Genomic DNA, 21,079 nt, shown 5'->3' on the forward strand with positions numbered 1-21,079 from the left:
CGTACCATAGTCCTTGCCTGGCCCTAAACCGGAAGTAATTCCCTCCGCCCCCACTCGGAAGTGACTCTAGGTCTGTCGAAGGAAAAAAGGGGTCTGTCATTGGCCCACCAAACAAAAAAAGTGATCATTCAACAGAGTTATGGGCGAATCTAGGATCTAAAAACCTGCTGGTAAAACTCCAAAATTTTCATGGATAGGGGAAAAGCTTGATTTATGCCTCAAGATCTAGCTCCTGGAATCGGTTTGCGATATACGGATCCACTTTAGGCTGTAAGTGCAGTTCTCGACTCATGTAGATGTGATGTGTAAGATTGGCATGCAATTCTGCCATGCGGGAAGATGTATGAAATGATTTGTCACGAGGTAACCTGTAACAAATTAGTTTGGCAGGTGTTATATCTTCTTGAAATAAGTGAAAGATTATTCTTTACGCTGCAAAATTTGTTCGTACTCGACAAAAGTACAAGTGAAGATGTTTTTTCATCGGTAAACACATTCGATTACTGTACAAATCACACAAATCCGATGCATCTTGGCCGGTAGGGTTTTCTTTCGCGTGCTTGACCTGCCTTGGACGGCCAGCCCGAGGAGCGATGACGGAGAGCCGAGCCGAGCCGCGGCGCGATCGGCTGACACGCTCACATGAGCTGACCTCGGACACGCTGCGCTCGTACATCCACCAGCTGTACGGCGGCGAGCGGGAGCGCCACTCGGCTCCGTCAGGCTCGGCCCCGCAGCGCGCGCGCGAGGCGGCCGCCTCCACCAGCCGCGCCAGCCGGCTCTCCGAGCAGCGGCCCGCCTTCTGGCACGGCAGCCTGGCTAAGGTGCGCGGCTCTGTCAGCCGCCAGCTGAGCAAGGAGTCCAATCCGCCCGCCGAGGTCATCGACCGTGTCATCGCCAATAAGCTAGAAACGCTGACCAAGGTCAAACCGACCGACAGCCTGCCGGAGTTGACCATTCGCAACGTGGCGAGACATGATAAAAGGTGAGGTGGAGTCAGCCCGCCCATATCTGCGGACGCTTCGTGAAACATGGCCTTGTAGGCACTTCTAGTCATAGTCATTGTAGGTGCAGAACATAAAAATTGTTCAGCATTTGTCTTGCTTCTTCGTCGTCATGGTCATTGGGGCCTTACGACGCACTCAGTTGTTGGGGCTACATGGCGTCGTCTGCCTCTCAACCCAGCGGGAATGGCGAGCACTGGGCCGGGGGGGGGGGGGGGGGGTATCTCACCCCATTCCCCGGGTTTCCCAGTCGCGCACCATAACCTCTAAGCTAACGGCATCCCTATTTTGCATCTTTACGCTGGTATTGGCCATTTATTAACACTGGTATTGACCATTCATTAGTGCCGGTATCGGCCATTCATTAACACCGGTATTGGCCATTCATTAACACGAGCATTGGTCACTCATTAACACTGCTATTGGGCATTCATTAGCACTGATGTAATCGTCCTCACTCATCGGTTACAGTCGACCAGCGTTCCGTCCCGTTTTGTGCAGTCCCTTCAGATCACGCGGTCAAGGGCTAGCCGCCGCACAGAGGAGCGCTCCGCGCAGCGACCGGCGCGCCTCATTACACATACCACACTGGTATTGTTCATGGTCGAGCTTGTTTAAATGTGCACCCGCATTCCCATATCTCAGAGCATGGAGATCGGTTCTATCTAGTTGTACGGTGGGAATGAACTCAAAACAACTTTAACCACCCAGCTTCTTTGACATACTCCCGATGTCATTGATACTAAAGAGGCACGAGGTGTGCACGCACGTCGCGGGCCCATGGCAGGCATCACAGCTTGCAAGAGAGCGCAATATGGTGACGCTTGGACTGCTGCTGCGTTCGGAAAGTTGCCTCGCTAAATATGCAAATGATTATAATTCAGCCGGTGTGCACGCATCGGTTTGTAACCCATACCTCAACGGACTACTGAACATAACTACATGGCTCTGCCCCGCGCAGAGCACAGGCACAGCCTGGCTGCTCTGCCTGCCTGGTCCCTGGTGCGCGGTGCCGCCGCCAGCCGGCAGACGCGGCGTCTGGCGTCGCCCGCCGTCTAACGCGAGCCTCACGTCTCCAGGTCCGCGCGACCCGTCAGCAGCCGAGAGAAGCAGCAGCGCATCGCCGCCTGGCTGCTGCAGGTGGAGCGCGCCCTGGGCGACCGGCGCCGCCAGCAGCTGGGCCAGCAGCCGCAGCTGTCGGTGGCGCAGCTGCCGGCCGAGCCGGAGCGGCCGGCGCGCTGGCCGTCGGAGCAGCGGCGGACCACGCACCGGCCGTGACTAGCGGCCGCGCGGACCCCACACCGGGCACCCACACGCTCACTCCCACACGTTGGCGCCGCTAAATACAGAGACAGACTCGAGACCTGATGTACGTGAGCTGACGACGGCGTCAGGCGACCGGCCGACCGACTGCTCACGGTTCACAGGCGATCCGTACCTCCGCGTTCGGTCCAGCTGGACGACAAAACAACAGTCACTCTCCAAAATTAAGTATATTAGGATATGGGGTGACCAAACAACGCACCGTTCGGATTTTCTCGCAATGCCAACCACATAAAGCAAGGCGCAAGGCAGCCTTCGAACTCTAACGCACGTAACGCGCTCAGTCATCGGCCCGCCCGGCCGAGCGGGTGTGAACAAAAGCGTGCGGCAGCGTCCGGCGGCCCGACGTCCGGGCCACGCTGCCCCCGGCTCTATGTATAGCCCCACTCAGCGCGCGTGGCCTGCGCGGTCCGACCGGCGCGGCCGCCGCGGTATTGCTCCGGCCCGAGGCCCACCCGGACAGTGTGCGCGCAGCCGCCGAGCCCACGCTTCTGTCGTCGGCGGCGTCAGCGGCGACATGACAGCCAGCCACACTCGAGATAACATAATGGTGGCCGGTCAGGCCTGCCCGGCCCGGCCGGCGGCCAGCGTGCTGCGGCGGCGCGGCCGGGCGGCGGACAGGCGGCCCACAGCGGTGTCACACGCACACACAGTTCAGTGGAATCGGTACGCCACGCGGTGCAGTGCGGCCGGCCGCTTCGCGTGGCGTCATTGGTGACCGCCTCGTCGCCATTAGCTACGGAAGGAAGCAGCCACTGGTCAGAGCATGCCACGCCAGTAGACACATCCACACTACACCAGCTGGGCGAAGATCCAGACCTACTCAGCCACTTCACAGAAGACGGCTGTCGCAATGTCAGGTGACATCTCACGGGCGCTGCCCGCCGCTAACCGGCCACGTGTGGACGGGCGGCTGTCGGTAGCCCGGCCGTCTCACCTGCTGTTGGTGGCCAGCGAGGCGCGCAGCCGGTCCAGCTCCTTCTGCTTCTCGGCTAGCTGGAGTCGCCAGCCTCGGTCCTCCTCCTCCACAGACTGCTCCAGCCTCTTCAGCATGGACTCCTGGCGGCCGGCGGAACGTCAGGCCCGGTGACACCAGACAGGTCTCATCCGCATGTACGCACGCACAACTTTAGATGGTCACATAGGTAGTCCCGAAACTGCCGCAGCAGATACCGACACAGTCACACCAGGTAAGCACACACCCATGCCAAAACCTGACACACACAGGGGCATACATGGACGGACCATTGTCACCGACCATCCCACCGGAGCAGGCAGACGGGCGCCCGCTTTGCCGTCCGGTGAGCAGTGCCCGATGATAGACACCAGCTCTGATCCAGCGGGAGCGCATGGCACACACACAGCTACCACTGACGCACGTCGCTAGCAGCACAGCGACGCAGGCGGAGCCCTAAATAGCTTACGCTGTCCCTAACCCGAGAACCTCACCGTCTCAGCCAGCACAGCCTGGTAGTGGCGGGCCTGTGCCGTCAGCGCCGCCTTCTCATCCTCCAGCTGCAGCAGCCTCTGCTCGGCGATAGCGCTGCCGGCGGCCGCCGTCGGGGCTGCCGCTGGTGCCGGCGCCGGCCCTGGCGCTGCGGCGCGGGCGGCGACCGTGCTCAGCCGCTCCTGCAGCTGCGACGACCAGCCGGCCGCGTCCTGCCGGTGGGCCGAACGCCGCGTCAGAGGGCCACACCTCACGCACAAGCGAACGGAGCCGACTGCCAGCCGCACATCGCCAGCCGGCGCACCGCACTCACATTCAACGGAGCCGTTACCGACTGCCATCCCAGGAGCACCGGTCCGCCCGCAAAGCTCACACGAGTCAGCAAAACACAGTCATGGCGACTCGGAGGTCCACTTGCGGCTTCATGACAACAGGACAATTTAGAACATAACTGGTCTACGGCCCATGCCCATCCCGTTAAGTACATTCGTTCGGTCAATAAAACAATATGTGAAGATCTCAATCTACTGCTACATGTATGCGTTGCGAATAAGGCTCTCTGTTGCTAATCACATTCCCATTTCAAGCCCACTCATTGGTCGCGTCAGTAATGTGCGTAGCTCGAATCTCACTAAAACTCAATCAACCTGGGCTTTCTTTAATTTCGAGGTCGATACACAGTCATGGCGACTGAGCCACGACTTAACTTAGACTTGTAACTTCTTCCAGCCGTAAGAAGTGACAAGTCTAAGTTACAGCTGGACAGAAACAGCACTGTCCGGCAAACCGGCGCCACAAAAACTATTATTGAGGAATGTACGCAGATTGAACCTTCTGATCAGTGACTGCTAATGGCTGAAGGTCCACAGCACGCCGCCTCCGACGACCGCACATCACGCCGTACGTCGGTATCGAATGTTGCTCTCCGCGATAGTGGGAGGTAATGACCGACAGGCCGCCGTAACCAGCACCGTCTGTCCGGTACGCAGTGACTGTTCTCCGCCCCTGGACATCCGGCCATCAGCGCTCAGTTGACGTGATGGTCAACGGTCCTGCGCGAAACATCAGCACGACGGCCGCCTCATCAGCGGAAAACGCCGGTCGAGTGGACGAGCGGCGCATCAGCACGACTAGCTCAGTCCACCAGCAGCGCACGTACCACGTCCAGCTGGTCGGCGTTGACCGTGGGGAAGAGGTCGACCAGCAGCCGCCGGACCAGGAGCCGCTCATCTCGGCGTGAGGCCGCCTCCGCCGCCTGCCGGCCACGCCGCAGCCGTCACACGGGCAGGGGCGGGCCGCCGCCACGGTCCTCACACGGACGGGGGGAGATCGTGGACGGGCCGCCACCGCGGTCTTCACACGGACAGGGGAAGATCACGGACGGGCCGCCACCGCGGTCCTCACACGGACAGGGGAAGATCGTGGACGGGCCGCCACCGCGGTCCTCACACGGACAGGGGAAGATCGTGGACGGGCCGCCACCGCGGTCCTCACACGGACAGGGGAAGATCACGGACGGGCCGCCACCGCGGTCCTCACACGGACAGGGGAAGATCGTGGACGGGCCGCCACCGCGGTCCTCACACGGACAGGGGAAGATTACGGACGGGCCGCCACCGCGGTCGTCACACGGGCAGGGCCAGGTCAGGAGCGCAGCCGAAACGGCGGATAACAGCAAGACGGCCGTGGTAGGTCTGCATAAACCTCGCTTTCAACTGAGGTATCCGTGATATAAGGTTAATGTAGGGGTGAGAGTCAAGCACGGGGAGAGAACGAGGGCAGAGCCATTGCAAATATTAAGATTGGACAAAACAGACCACTTGCTGGAGAGAAAAAAGGAAACAAAGCTTACAAAGCACTTTCAATCAGCAAATGTGACGAGATCACGGACCCAGACAAGACAGAGCGAGTGGAGCAGCAGGGAGAGAGAGCTGGAGCGCGGAGAGTGGGGCGCCGGCGTGGCTCGCGGCCCACCCATCAGCTGACCTGGTGCTCGCGGCGGCGTGCCTCAAGCTCGCTTTTCTGCTGCGCCAGCTGGCTGGTCAGCAGCTGCAGCTGCTCGTCGTGCTGGCGCGCTTCACCGTTCTGTTTCTGGTGGGACGACTCCTCACGCGCCGCCTCCAGCTGCGGCAGAGGCCAAGTACCGTCACGACGCCAGCTCGGCTCTGTCGCCTGACGCGGGCTCCCCGACTCCCCGCCGGCCGATCAGCGGCCGCACGGAGCGCAGCCGTCGGCCACGACAGAAGCGAGCCTAGTGTCCCGCGCGCCAGAGCCGCCTCGGGTCACACGATGTGAATCATACCCGATGTGCGTGGCTGACGGCCGATGAAACTGACACAGTGTGCGGATATACGAAATAAAAAATCATACAAAATGTGCGGACACTCGCTCAGGGATTACTGTGGCTTCCGTGTCATCAGCGGCGTCCAAACACAACATGCGGCCATCGAACTCCCCTGGGCGCTAATAACCACTACAGCTGACGCAAGCCCACTTCCTTCAGAGCTTTCCCGGTTGGCATTCATCAGCCCCAGCCGGAGCTTACCTCGACCCTGGCCTCTTGGAGCTCGTTCATGAGGCGAGCGGCCTCGGCCTGCGCCTGGCCCAGGCGGCCGCTCGCCTCGGCCAGCTCGGCCTCGGCGCGCGCGCGCAGCTCCTCGTGCGCCTGCCGGGCGGCCGTCAGCTGACGCTCGGTGCCGTCCAGCCGGCTCTGCGTGCGCGCCGCGCCGTCGGCCGCGTTCTGCAACTCGGTCATCTGCTGCTTCAGCGTGTTGTTCTCGCGCTCCAGCGCGCCGTGGATCGACTGCAGTTGCTGCAGCTGCGCCACCTGGCGGTCGCGCTCCTCCAGTCGCTGCTGAGCGGCGCGCACGTACGCCTCGTGCTCGGAACGCAGGGCCTCCAGCTCGCGGCGCTGTTGCTCAAAGTCGTCTGCCGGGTGGCGTGGCGCCGGTCAGCGGTAGTGACCTGATGCACGACAGTGTGCGACACACCACGCACATTCATAATGCACCAGAGTATGCATCGTAACATTCCCACTTTCGAGCAACAACACACGACAATAAAAACAGAGGGAGAATATGGAACATGCCAGCCCCAGGTCGGCCCCACACAGTCGACGTCTTTCTCCACCAGTGCCTGTGCGCGGCAAACACGCCCCTTCGAGCCGCCAGCGCCTCACTTTTGAGCATGAGCTCCTGCTTCATCCTCTCGGCGGCGACGGCCTGGTGCAGCTGCAGCTGGCTGCTCTCCTGCAGCTGTTGCAGTTGCTGCTGGAAGGCAGCCAGCTCGGCACGCAGCCGCTGCTCCTGCGCCTGGGCGCGCGCCGAGTCCGCAGCCTGCTGCGCAGCTAGCTCGTCCAGCGTGCGCTTCTGCTGGCCGGTGCGCACGCGCTCCTGGTTGAGCTCGGCGCGCAGCTGCAGCAGCCGCTGCTGGCTGCTGGCCGCCGACTCCTGCTCAGTGTTCAGCTGGTTCTGCGCCTGCGGACGCCACAGACAGGGCGTCAGAGCCGCCCTCGGGCCACTCTCGGCTCCGCAACCGGTAACACAGCGCGTGGCGCCCATAAACGATGTGTCTGACAACGACGTCAGCTGGTGGATTATTTCAAACGATAGCAAAAAACAAAAAACAAAAAAGTAAGCAAGTTTCACGATTATTACAAAGCGATGGTTGCACCGCGAGACCCCGTACATCATCTGTGAGTTAGCTGGCCTGCAGCCGGCGAGGCGAGGCGAGGCGAGGCGAGGCGAGATAAGGTGACGCACCTCCTCCAGCTGTTTGCGCAGCTGGGTGACGGGGTCGGGCCGGCTGCCCTTGGCGATCCAGTCGGAGCTGGACTGTTTGTTGAGCAGTAACTCGATCAGCGTCTGGATTTCTGCCCGGCTGAGTGGCGCCGCCTCCACTAGCGATTGCACGCGCTTCAGGCTCAGGCCTTCTGTCGGCCCGGCAGATATGGCATCAGGCATGGACTGCCCAGATTGTCTACATGGGTCACAGACACTGCTGCGGTGGAGAAGCGACAGAAAAAGTCTGGCACGGTGACAGGGTTCTCGGCTAGGGGCGGTAGATTAGGCGGAGCGAGGGGGGGGGGGAGCTGCCTCCCAACTCCGGGCAACAAAAAACATCAACAGAAGCGGCATTTAACATGCAGTTGTTTTAGTCAATCCAGAATAGCATGTCATAACCTGAACCGAGGGGCTAGATCATAAACACTACACAGGCGCGCCGTTCAATTCATTGTGACCAATACTACTACAGGAAGCCATGTGTGTGAGTGTGTCCGCCATTTGCTCTGTCCTGCGCAAGAACAAACGGCGGCGAGCTTTTACGTGCCATTTTCACACGACCCGGGTCCGCCTGCGACGCTTAGCAGCGCCACGTGGCGTCTCTCGCACAGCGAGCGCGTGGCGAGCGAAATAAGACCGCAAACATCCCCAAAGGTTTAACATGGGTGACGCAAATTTGACACCGATAAGGCGGATGGCCCCGTTCGTATGCATTCCTAGAGTCATACCTCGACAACAACGTGTCGGAGCGACACGAAATTTGTACATTTCGACAGGGAATCAGATGAGAATTCGACTGTTGGCACACTTGCGGTGTCACGTAGCAGGTTTCACGTGCACACGAGCTCGAAAGATAAAATTGGTCGTTTTTATGTTTTACGTTTTTGGTCACATCTCAACAACCAGTGACGGCACAGGCGTAAATTAAGTTTCAAAACATTGAACAAGTGTGGCTGCAACTTCGATGCGCATCACGAGTTTGTACGACGCACGGTTGCACCGCAAATTTCGGAAAATTGGCAAATGTTATGATTTGGAAACACACCACCCAATACAAGAAGCTACCGTCGAAACTGAGAACATTTCGGGCATAAAAATTACATCAGCGCGGTTATCGATTCCAACCCTCTCTCTCTTTACCACCCTGTTGTCGATCTTTTTTTGCGAGACATTTCGCCCACACATTACTTTAGGGTACCGGGCTCCATTACGGTTTTTTTAAGCCGCGATAAAGCAGTGCTGCTCGATCTCCCGGCTGTCGCTACCGCGAATTTCTGTGGGGTGACCAATGATATTACGCAGCCCCTTTGCTCACCATTCCGGGCCGGCATCCCGGCAACCACGGGTCAGAGCGACTCGAGAGCGGCACACTTTGATAGGCAATGGTGCAGGGACTCGCCCGGTATCTAGTCTCCATCCTCACGTGTCACGTGCTACGCGCCCACCAGTTGGCAAGATCGATTGGGCTGCGTCCGTCTGTTATTCACGCGTCGTGGTACATCTCGGCACTCTGCAGGCAGAGGCGTAAATCCAGCTTGAAAGCGTCCACCAATGTCCCGTCTACAACTTCGGCGCTTCAGTGTCCACTTTGTGCGACGAACGGTTAAGTCGCAAATAATTGGAAAAGTAGGGAATGTCGGCATTTTGTCGACGTCGCCGGCCATACACATGACATGGGTGAGGGAAATTCGCGACCGATGTGCGACCAGCCGACACGGCGTGTCATTCCCAACACGCAATACGACAACGACAGGTCAGAGTGGCTCTGGAGCGGCACAATTCGATAGAGAATTGAACTGGTAATTGCGTAGTGTAAAGTGCTGGCTCATGCGCACCATGTGCCATGCCGACACCAATAAGCAATGTCGATTTGGCCTTTTTGGATACTTTTCCAGTTACCGCCCTATCCCAGCACAAGGGCACGAGGCGACTTGACAATGTCATGCTTCGATAGGGAATTTAACGGCGGGTCACATGGCGTCATTTGCATAGTTCCACGGCCCACATGTTGCGCCGACAAGATCTGAGAAGGCGGATTGCTATTTTCGACGGGTTTATACGTTTTATGCCAAATCTCTGCACCCAGGACGCGGAGCCCCTTGAGAGTGGCATGCTTGGATAGAGAACTGGACGGAGAATGACGTGGTGCCACGCGCAAACGTGCCAGCAAAAAAAAACTTGCCATTTTGGACCGCTTTTCACGTGTTATGACATTTTTTGGCACTCAGTGTACCTAAAGGCGTGAATCCAACTGCAAACATAGATAAATCGCATGTTTGCGTTTCAGAAAGAGCGCAACGAAGCCAGCGTGCAGACACCCATTACCCACTAGACATATGACCGTTATTTATTTGATTTCGGTAACACTGACCGTGAGCACAGATAGATCACTGAAAGGCTAGGGATCCCATGGAATCAAACTGACCGGCATGGCCCAGTTCAGAGACGGACTACCGTCAGGCCACATGATTTGTAGACTAGTGCGAAAATACCACATCGGTGACCCTATTGTTTCTATGGCTTTGGGTGAACTTCTTTCTAAAAATTAAATGATACCTCTAAATTCTAATGGATTGGCAGGGCAATTTTGTGTTCGTAATCAAAGGCGTCTGGTTCAGTTCTCTTAGGTTTACACTTGATCACCAGGATGATCACTTTATTGTATTTTTTCATAGCTATGGTGGTCGCCGGCATATGTATAACATGTCCCGCTTACCACGTCTGGGATACGTCCGTCCCCAGTATCCTCACATCCAAACTGTGTCACGCCGCCGGCTGTTTACGCAGTACTTTATTTGTGTTTACGGTCGCATCGACAGTTGAGGTCACTTGCGCCATGGCTGTTTAAACACCAGCCGGCTAGGCTGGGGCTGTCCACTGTTCAAGCCGCTGTCTGCGGAGTGACGGCCTCCGAGCCTCCTACTACCCCCTGACCCCGGCCGAGCCGCCCGGACGCCGCAGTCCGGCCCGTCCCCTGACCCGGCCGAGCCGCCCGGACGCCGCAGTCCGGCCCGTCCCCTGACCCGGCCGAGCCGCCCGGACGCCGCAGTCCGGCCCGTCCCCTGACCCGGCCGAGCCGCCCGGACGCCGCAGTCCGGCCCGTCCCCTGACCCGGCCGAGCCGCCCGGACGCCGCAGTCCGGCCGGGCCGCTGCGCTCATTCTGGTACAAATGTGGCCGAAATTCTTCAATTCCCGACAGTCGGAAACTGTTCGCTCGAGTTGTTTTCCAGCGCCGAATTGATCAGACCCTGTGAAGTCACCTTCAGAAGTCACTTGAGCCTATTGGCGTTTGCTTTACGTCCGTGTAAAGAAGGGACTTTTTTGTCATTTGGCTCTATTGTCATATATTAAGAGCAGGTTTGTGATGTATTCATGAATTAAGCCATGTATTGACATGAAAAGGATCACCAGAGCGTGCTTTATCGATTCCTGGCCTTGAATTTGACCCAAATGGTCTTAAAGTCCCGATTGCACATGATTTTAAATGATACATAACACATAATTGAAGTGCACGCATGGTACTTGAAATAACAACAAAGCAAAAAGTTATGGCGACCAGTTAAAACAGTGGTTAGTCCCACTTTTGACTGCATTCAGAGTCCTTGCCAGTGTATAGGAAATAATTTCTAACAACCTCAATTTCAGAAGTGCGCACGATTCGTCTCGGAAACGGCTTAGTTGTTCGTAACTCTCTGTCAATGGTACTATATGCCACAGCCAGTGCACAATGCTGGATAGTGGAGCGAACGTGATCGAGTCATTGCCACCACCCAGTGGTATGCATAACCAGGAAGAACGGGAGGCCGAAAACAATACAACCGGCAGTGGACCACTTCCACTATCTGCTGATGACCAGCGATCCACTAACCGACATCATCACACTCGACTTTTAATTTGCTTGCTTTGTTTTGCTTCCACACATTTTATGTTTGAAGTCGAACTCATTAGGACGCAGATTGAACACATCTGTCCGTTCAATCTCTTGGGAATGAGCTAAATATGACACGTAAGTCAGACGCCATTAACGTTACGGTACTGGTATAACACAACTGGACGTACGATTTCATTTAAGTCCTGCGACCTCTGTAATTCGTATCTTGTTCGGTGTTCGTTTCTGTACTGCATTGACTTTCGTGACGTAAATGCACACGTGGCAATGTCACAAAAAGTGACAAAAGCACCACGAATAATCCGTTTCACGCTTATTTTGGCGCCAGTTATCGTTTTTAACAGGTGTATCGTACGCATCGGTCATTTTGCCCATTACATGAACATTGGATAGATAAAAGACGTATGTTTCATAACGTAAGCGTAATTGTCCAAGATACAACACTCTTCTACGATCTTATTATGCCATCCCATAACCTTACTCTGGTAAAATGTTAAGAACCACATCTGCTGTGATCCAGTGCGACTTGTAATCTGAAGGGATAAACTCCACCGTCACAACGTGCTATTTGGTGACAAGTGACAAACGGACATAGACACACACTTTGGCAGATGACAGGCGAATACTTTGCTAACTTTCACGAGCCCTTAATGATGTTTCTACATTGATTGGTGCCTGAACTAGAGGCTTTGGCCATTTCTAAGCCCAAACAAACGCAGTGTGCGCTGCCCGGCCGCTGCGCGGCCGACCGACGCCGCGTTCCGTCGCGCCCCGCCCCGCCCCGCCCCGCCCATGTGCTGCGCTGCGGCGGGGTGGGGCGCGCCGCGCGCCGGCCGGTCGGTGAGGTCACCACCAGCCGGACGGTGACCGGCCACCGTCAGCCGCCATGGACCGTGGTCTGATAACACTGCCTGCCAGTGGTAAACACTTGTGTGCCGACCAGTCACGACCGCCGGCTACCGGCCACCGCCGCGGCAGCAGATCAGGCCACGACGGCGGGGTGACACCGATCGGCAGCCCCGCTCCGGACAATACCGCGCTGCAGCGCCGACCACCGCGGCAGGAGATCAGGCCACGACGGCGGGGTGACGCCGATCGGCAGCCCCGCTCCGGACAATACCGCGCTGCAGCGCCGACCGCCGCGGCAGCAGATCAGGCCACGACGGCGGGGTGACACCGATCGGCAGCCCCGCTCCGGACAATACCGCGCTGCAGCGCCGACCGCAGGCAGGCTGCAGTTCGACTACGTCCACACCGGCCAACGCAACACCGGTCGGGCCCCAACAGCCGACAGAGCTTTGGAAACAGGCATTCAAATGCTTTTTGTTGTTTTTTGTTTGTTACTGGAAACAATGGCGCTCTAGAGGCACGGTTCAAGTCCAACCGATGGCCCTCGCCCTGACCAGCCAGAACGGGCAACGGAGGGATGGCGTTTGTGTGGAGCATTATGTCCCGCGCCCAAAACCGACCTATCCTGCCCAACGGCCAGCTGGCTTTTCGATACCAGCCAGGACAAGCAATGCGCGCGTCCCGGGTCTCGCGTCTGAAGCCGCTGGATTATACGCGATGCATCTTTCTCCTGGACGCAGTGTGCTTTTGGACGGCGCGCGGCGGCACGGGTAACCCCGGACATTTACTTCAGTTTTAGCAACTATGCCCACACCCAAGACACGCGCACACAGAAAGGGCAGATGGCCAGACACCAGTACGGCAGAACACTAGACGGACCCACAACCCGTCCGGCCCTTTCCGTACACTAGGCGGCCCCGCAGCCTGTCCAGTACACCAGGCGGTCCCACAGCCCGTCCAGTACATCAGGCGGTCCCACAGCCCGTCCGGCCCCTTCGGTACACCAGGCGGCCCCGCAGCCTGTCCAGTACACCAGGTGGTCCCACAGCCCGTCCAGTACACCAGGCGGTCCCACAGCCCGTCCGGCCCCTTCGGTACACCAGGCGGCCCCACAGCCTGTCCAGTACACTAGGCGGCCCAACAGCCCGTCCAGTACACCAGGCGGTCCCACAGCCCGTCCAGTACACCAGGCGGTCCCACAGCCCGTCCAGTACACCAGGCGGCCCCGCAGCCTGTCCAGTACACTAGGCGGCCCAACAGCCCGTCCAGTACACCAGGCGGTCCCACAGCCCGTCCAGTACACCAGGCGGTCCCACGGCCCGTCCGGCCCCTTCGGTACACCAGGCGGCCCCACAGCCTGTCCGGTACACCAGGCGGCCCAACAGCCGTCCAATACACCAGGCGGCCCCATAGCCTGCCCGGCCCATTCGGTACACCAGGCGGCCCTTCAGCCTGTCCAGTACACCAGGCGGCCCAACAGTCTGTCCAGTACACCACGCGGCCCCACGGCCTGTCCAGTACACCAGGCGGCTCTACAGCCCGTCCAGTACACCACGCGGCCCTACAGCCTGCCCAGTGCATCATGCGGCCCCACAGCCCATCCAGTACACCAGGCGGCCCCACAGCCTGTCCAGTGGACCCACCTGGGCCGGCCAGACTGGCGGCGTTGCGACGCCGTTCGGCCGGACGCCGTTTCTTGGTGGGCGCCGCCTCCAAGCCGGAGCGTCTGTCAGCCGGCGCCGGCACCACCTCCTCGTCCACTTCGGGCTCTTCATCATCCTGCCGGCGCCGCAGCCGTTAGTGGCACGCACAGCAGCTGGACTGGGACGCCACGCATTCGGCAGACGCAACCAGCCAATCCCACGCCGGGAAATGGAGCCTGACACATGTGCATAGAGGTGCGCACCAATAACTCGGCGGCCACAAGAACACCTCATTCCCCCCATAGGTTTAAGAAAACGGTGCGATTCAAGCTCCGGCCATACGAACCTCTACATCCTTTTCCGGAGCCTCCTTCATCTGCTGCTCTTTGACGGCCTCCTTCTGCACATCTCTCTTCGCAACTTCCTTTTCGTCCCTCTTTGGTTCGGCCGCCTTCTTCGCATCCAGTTCAGTGTTCACATCCACCTCAACCCTGGGTTCGGCCTTGGCCATCCGCTTCTTCTTGTCAGCCTGCTTGCGACCGGCAGTAGGGCCCGGGGCAGGGGCAGGGGCAGGGGCAGGGGCAGGGGCAGGGGCAGGGGCAGGGGCAGGGGCAGCGGCGGGGGCGGGGGCGGGGGCGGCGGCAGGGGCGGGTGGGGTAGCCCGTGGGCTGGGTGCCGGAGACGGGTCGTCAGAGTCTTCCTGCTGTCCGTTGACCTCTTCTATGGGGAGCCGGGTTCCGGAGGGGGCCTCCTGACAGCAGGAGACGCCATCACCATCCCCGTCTGCACAGCGAAATTGCGAGCAGACCCCACACGCATGGTCCAATGGTGTTCGCAAAGTACTCACAGACATTGCAATTCAGCTAATTTAAGGCTAGCTAGTCATCACGTTATCAGCTATGCCGAATCGTACACCTGCCGCATGTTTGGAATGAATGTTATCCATTACACAATGGAGAGAAATAAAAGAAAAAGGATTCCCACATTCAGCAGCCTGTGCTGCACACGCACAAACAAGGACGTAATCTCAAGCTGCCGTGCACATAGTTGTGGGCAATTGCTCAGCAGAAAACACAAACCTTTTCCGTTTCGTCATCGCTGCTCTTCTTGTTGTCTCCCGACGACGCTTGCTTGTCCTTCTTTCGGCGATCCTGCCGGTACTTCTTAGGACGCGACTCCTTTTTCAGAGCGGCCTGGCGATCCTGGAAACAAATGCATGTACTATTATTCCGTAGGCAAATTGCTTCACGTGATCGATTATTGACGCCGGCTTCGTTACGTTACAACAGTTGGTTTTCAACCGTGAGGTGTTAAGTCGCCGCCGAACACACAAAAAAACGCGGATGCAAATTATTCCGCCATAAGAAAATTGTACAAATGATTCTGGGGCGGCCCAGCTGGGCGGAGACCGGGGCTGAGCGGTGGAAGCGTCTGCAGATAGTGGCCGGCGCGCCATCCGAGGGCGTGCTGCCGGCGTGTGTATATCAGTCGGCTACAGACCACAGCCGGATCCGGCCACTATCCGAGGGCGCGCTGCCGGCGTGTGTACATCAATCGGTCACAAACCACAGCCGGATCTGGCCGCTTACCTCTGTCTGACTCCGGTTCGGTCAGTGACCTCAGTTCCTTCCGACACTACTTAGCTGACGGACTCTCCTCTTAAGTCCCAGATGATGATGATAGTAATTTGGGCTTTGGGGCGCACCCACTACGTTGGTCATATGGCGCTTATGCCCTCCCAAATCCTAGATCACTCAACAGTGACCACGTCTTTAGAGTGGTCCTATGTCTGACCCGATCCCGATCAATGACACCGATCTCTGATCTGACTCATTCCTAGGTGTGACCATGGTCTTCCGTCTGGAACACTCACAGCCGCTAGCATGGATCGCGTTCTATCTGGATCCTCGCTATTAACATTGGTTGTCCCTCCCGTCACTGACGCTAGCCTCCTGTCCCGCCCGTCCAGTCAGTGACCTTGGTCGCCTGTCTGACACCGTCAAGTCACTGACCTTCGACTCCTGGATGGCGCGCCGCTGCTCGGCCATGGCCTCGTCATAGCTCTTCTCGCGGACACCGGTCACGGAGATGAGGTAGACCAGCGCCACCAGCACGACGAACACCCCGGCGGCGATCAGCAGCGTCAGGCCGTCCATCGCGCTGCGGCGTGGCGAGAGGCAAACACATCCCGCTCAGAGCAGGCGTCCGCAGCCCGCATATTCCCCGCCCAGAAAGGACGTCCGTGCCCACACATATCCCGCTCAGAGGAGACGTCCGCACTGACACATTCCCCGCCCAGAAAGGACGTCCGTGCCCACACATACCCCGCTCAGAGGAGACGTCCGCACTGATACATTCCCCGCCCAGAAAGGACGTCCGTGCCCACACATACCCCGCTCAGAGACGTCCGCACTGACACATTCCCCGTCCAGAACGGACGTCCGCGCCCACGCCTCTCTCGAGCACAATCACGCAACCAGCGAGCAACAGACAAACGAGGCCACGCAGAGTCAACAGCCAAATGCACACCATGGAACGGACACAAACCTCCGCGACCGCCCCATGCCGGTCACGACAAAGAGTGCCATTGTGTGGGCTGGCGCACCGTGCGATCTACCACATCGTGAAAATGCATCCTTAGCTTTGAAAACGAATCATAGACTACATCACCTTGATCGTGTCTGCTCCGTTCATTGAGTTAACGTTTTTTTTTTGCCCTGCGACAGTAGTGCGAGGGGGCCACCATTTCTCGCCGAGGCGTTTTCCCTCGGCCCACCTCCGCCATCCCAGACGGCCCGTACCATAGCTCAATTTGCGTTCCAAAACTTTCCGCCGTAGGACTACCATTCAGTACCTTTCGTTCAAGAGCTGGTCGTTCGCCACTGCTCTGCTTCGCAAGGCCGTGCAATAACTGCAGCCGGTATCTGATGGAGGTGCGCTGATTGCTCCCCGTTTTCCAACAAGCATTGATTTCCAGAACGACTTAATGCAATAGAAATCATACTGGACCATCCCAACGTATCTATTACCGACCAAATCCGAATGAAAACTCCCTTACAATATCAGCTATTTGTTGAAGTGCAGCCTGATATCAAACAGGAGCAGAACATTGTCATGTTTTCGGGCACAGCGACGTGTGTATGGCGAAAGGAATGAAGACAATGCATGCATCCCTGCCAGTTACTGCAGCCATCAGCAGGTGGAACAATAGGACTCCTTCAGCTAATTTTCAATGAAGTTTCATGCATGCTACATTGCCGAATTAATCCCTTAATGTGTTCTGGTTGCCCCCAAAATTATATATACATCCACCATGTAAACTGATGCACGACCAGCCCATCTTTACTAAATGCTTACACATGTATAGCATACAGCAGGCAATGCATCCAGCTTGGTTCGACACACTTGCCCCATCAATTACCAAGTAAAGGATTTGATGCTGTGTCCATCCCACCCCATTTCCAGCTACTGACACAACTTACAGGCAGAGCTAGCCCACTTTGTGTGAATAGCATTCCTGATTCAGAAAAGTGAACTGCTGAGCCTGCTACAAATTCAACAACAATGTCACACATGTACATCTAACAGTCTTTTCATTTCAAGGCCACCCAGTCATCCATGACACCATAATAGCACCTTTCAAATATTGCTGTTCCATTAGCTATGCTGTGATCAATCATATCCTATTTCATGCTCATCAGCACAATTTCCAATATAATGGCAATCAAGTAGCTCTTGATGTTGTGCAATATAAACAATGCAATCAAACAATGGCATATTATGGAGCATATTTACTGCACAGAGAAATTGAGCTGTCTGAAGCAGTCTTTTCTACTTTAAGGTATACCATAAGTTATGAATTGGATTTGACTCTTGTTCCAATATTTTAAATATGGAGCTTTCCCTTTAATGTGGAAATTCTGTGCAGGTTTAATGCTGACATCATGATTAATATGCTGCATAGGCAGGTGCATCATGTTGTGTGGGCGGCACAAGATGCAGAAATCTGGTGAAGCAACAGTTATTGTGAGCTGCATGCGGAAAAATTATACACCAAGATATGCATATCTTAACAATGCCAAACTCACATATTTGCAAAAGCCATAACTCAAACTCCCTCAGGCCTAGCCTACTGCATTATGATCTCCTCACCCAATGGTACCACAAATTATCTCCAAATTGTTGCACAATCAAGATAACTGCACAAGGCATGACATATTTATGATCTCACTTTGCCTCTACCAATGCCACAAGTCACCTGGCACGGAACTTGTGTTGTATACCGGGTGCCTCCCATGTGTAAAAAGAATTCAAAACTGGTGGTAACAAATACATACCTGAAGCACGCAAGCAACTTATTAAAATGTGATAGTGCTAAATACAACACAACTAACAACTAACAAAGTGCAAGATTAAGCCTTTCTTCTTTTTTAGAATAGTGACGGTGCTATGCAGTGATGAAAACAATTTGGAATGATGCACTGCACTACCGACACCAAAATTATCCCACAGATAATTTTCTGTACCAAGGGAGAATCCCAGAAGATTTCCAGGCCATGACCAAGACCAAGGATCTTTTTTTACTACGCATAGCTATGACCACTGGCTGTCTGTGGCACACTGGAGACAAATCTAAGGGACAATTCCTGGACCAGCAAAATACCAATGGAGGATGTCTGTGGATGATTATTAGAGATAAGTATTTACCAAATACTTCCTCTCCCACAGAACATACCCAAATTGTTTTGTGGTCTGGCCACTGATTGGCATGGGGCCCACCAGCAAATACCAGGATCCCATTATTCCCTTCCAAGATTGTCTGAATCAATTAATTTTATGAATTTATGGGATAGCAGCATATACTAGACAGTGCTAACTGTGGAAACTCTGCCCCCCATTCCATCATCAAATTCCAGATCAATGGAAAAATTCATTGTGGGAATTCATTTGTCATCAAATTCATTGTTCAAAATTCATCATTCATGCTGCAAGCATCCTATAGTACTTGTTGCAGCCTGCCCTTTGACTCCTTGATATCAAGATTCTCTGCAGACTTCTATCACCAGCACCAGGTATCCCGGTTTGAGAACAAAGCAAGTCCTCAAAGTAAATCACACCTGTTCTGTCACTGGAAAGTGGCTCCAAAGATAGTTACCCAGGCAAGGACAAGCATCAACTGAGCTACTGCAATGAACAAATGCCTAACTATGGGATGAAGGATGACATGGAGTTCATCATAATATGGGGCAGAAAAACAAATGCTACTAACAGGATGGTAGCCTCTATCAAGGTCATAAGCCTTTACCAATGATAATCAAAATCTCACCTAAATACATCAGTATGTCAACTATTGTGCTTGTGTGTACCAAACTCGAGCCAGGCCATGTTGTCCTGGATTTCCAAACTATGTTTGCTTGAAAAATGTTTTCAGGGTATGCATGTTCATCTAAAATTGCACTTGCATCATCAAATTCCTAAAACATTGACTCTCGATGTCCTGACATGACCACACGCAGTAATGACGCCAGTGTCGCAGCTGGTGTGTGTGCGGCGCTCGGGAGCTCGCCATTGTAATTATAAAAAATTTGAAGGTAAGAGCATGAATCTACCTGTTTTGTGATTATTTATGATGTGTCCTGCCTTAAACACGACAAATGGTGTACAATTATTCTTTCTAACATTAGGCAGCAAAGCACACCCTGACCGTGCTGCTGTTATGCCAGACATATTCTGTGTAACGGGTACCTACTGTGATCTGACTTGCAGCCAAACTATCCCTCAATGAAATGAAAGAACATGTAGTACATAACCCACTTTAAACGAAACCAAACAGACAACCCCTTCCCCATTTGTCTACATCGGTGATATTTTCAACGTTTGCAACAAGTTCAACGGACATTTTGTTCCAAGCCTCATCAGTTAACATCGGCCAAATGAACTCGAGACCTCAGGGGAGGGGATTTCCCTCATTCCTGCATGGACTTCAGGCAGGGTTTACTGCAAAAGAATGGAACTAAGACTCTACTGTCTACTCACCCCGACGTTGTAATACTGTGAAAGCTCTATGTAGCGACTAGAAAACGCCTTTCCCTACCCCTCACAGACATCCACCAGCTCGGAGACCTGCCGGTTGCTGCCGGTGCTAGGGCCGTGGAGTACGGACCCGTGGCAATCAGCAGGGTAGTTGCGTACCGATTGCCGACGTGTACAGCTCCCAAATTGATGACGGAGACAGAGCTACCAAATTTGATAAAGAAAATCGCTCACGTCTTCTTCAGTTGGCGACAAAAAATACAACTTCGACTGAAGCGACGCAACTCAAATGTAAATACGGATACCAAAGCTGAAGAAAACATTTCCCTGCCAGCTGTTTCGAATCATTAACACCAAGGCACCTGAATTAATGAATCGTGAACTATGGTCGTTGTGAGCAAATCATGGATGAATCATAGCGCTGGAAATGTCGAGCTTTCTCCGCAACGTCACGTTAAATCGGTCGTATCATGCTAATGTGCGATATTGAAGCCCAGACGGGACATCATCGTACCGTCACAATATTGATTAGCTCACTCTAAAGCTTCAGCTAGGGACCAAATAAAACTTACGCTTCAGGGGTGTCCTTCCTATTCATTTGGGAGAAGCTTCAGCCTCCCAACTTTGCGAGGAAAGTGGGCCAAATCTGGGGAAAACCCTGCTTTTCGACATAGTTTTCGGATAGGTTGGACCATTTTTTCAGTTACCCCCGCCAGCTCATTTTGTGAAGCTACGTCCTGCCACGTTTGCACGATCGCAGGACCTGAAAGGCTGGGATGCTGAGCCCAGAGGAAGGTGAGGGGGGGGGGGGGAAGGCGCTCCGGTATCCTTAGCTTTATAACAAGTGTCACTGCTTCTAAACCTATGCTGCGAATTTCATCGCCAATATAAGCCTGTGATTGGTCAGAAGAAGTAGCATCTTCACAGCTTTCAGTTCCGTTAAATACCGGTTGCCATGATGGTTAACCACGAGACATGCGTATATATTCCAGCACCCAGTAAAATCGCACTGCAGGCAAAAATGTTCTGCAAAGCTACCAATCTAGAGAGGTTTGTAAACCGCGCTTTCAGAACCTACTGTTGTACCCAGGATTGGTTCACAAAAGAA

The 21,079-nt window shown here is 55.2% G+C and overlaps 2 protein-coding genes and 1 long non-coding RNA gene across 3 annotated transcripts; 1 reads left to right on the plus strand and 2 right to left on the minus strand.

The window, feature by feature from the left end:
* The first annotated feature begins 40 nt into the window (after window positions 1-40).
* On the plus strand, window positions 41-2,372 carry LOC119094166 (uncharacterized). The gene is made up of 3 exons (XM_037217241.1): window positions 41-985; window positions 2,084-2,188; window positions 2,354-2,372. Exons 1-3 carry the CDS (start codon window positions 594-596, stop codon window positions 2,370-2,372), a joined length of 516 nt encoding a protein of 171 aa, XP_037073136.1. The 5' UTR covers window positions 41-593.
* Window positions 2,373-2,478: 106 nt separating this feature from the next.
* On the minus strand, window positions 2,479-3,884 carry LOC119094046 (uncharacterized). The gene is made up of 3 exons (XR_005093745.1): window positions 3,777-3,884; window positions 3,265-3,386; window positions 2,479-3,063 (listed from the first exon to the last, which is right to left on the minus strand). It is a non-coding gene; the product is annotated as an uncharacterized LOC119094046 (long non-coding RNA).
* A 1,025-nt stretch (window positions 3,885-4,909) lies between these two features.
* On the minus strand, window positions 4,910-20,119 carry LOC119094167 (ribosome-binding protein 1). The gene is made up of 10 exons (XM_037217242.1): window positions 19,975-20,119; window positions 15,951-16,098; window positions 15,018-15,140; window positions 14,285-14,689; window positions 13,939-14,074; window positions 7,536-7,705; window positions 6,953-7,250; window positions 6,320-6,702; window positions 5,761-5,898; window positions 4,910-5,029 (listed from the first exon to the last, which is right to left on the minus strand). Exons 2-10 carry the CDS (start codon window positions 16,092-16,094, stop codon window positions 4,910-4,912), a joined length of 1,917 nt encoding a protein of 638 aa, XP_037073137.1. The 5' UTR covers window positions 16,095-16,098; window positions 19,975-20,119.
* Window positions 20,120-21,079: the final 960 nt, after the last annotated feature.

This window comes from Pollicipes pollicipes, unplaced genomic scaffold (genome assembly GCF_011947565.3).
Source record: "Pollicipes pollicipes isolate AB1234 unplaced genomic scaffold, Ppol_2.1 Scaffold_4002;HRSCAF=4701_pilon_pilon_pilon, whole genome shotgun sequence".
Classification (NCBI taxonomy): domain Eukaryota; kingdom Metazoa; phylum Arthropoda; class Thecostraca; order Pollicipedomorpha; family Pollicipedidae; genus Pollicipes; species Pollicipes pollicipes.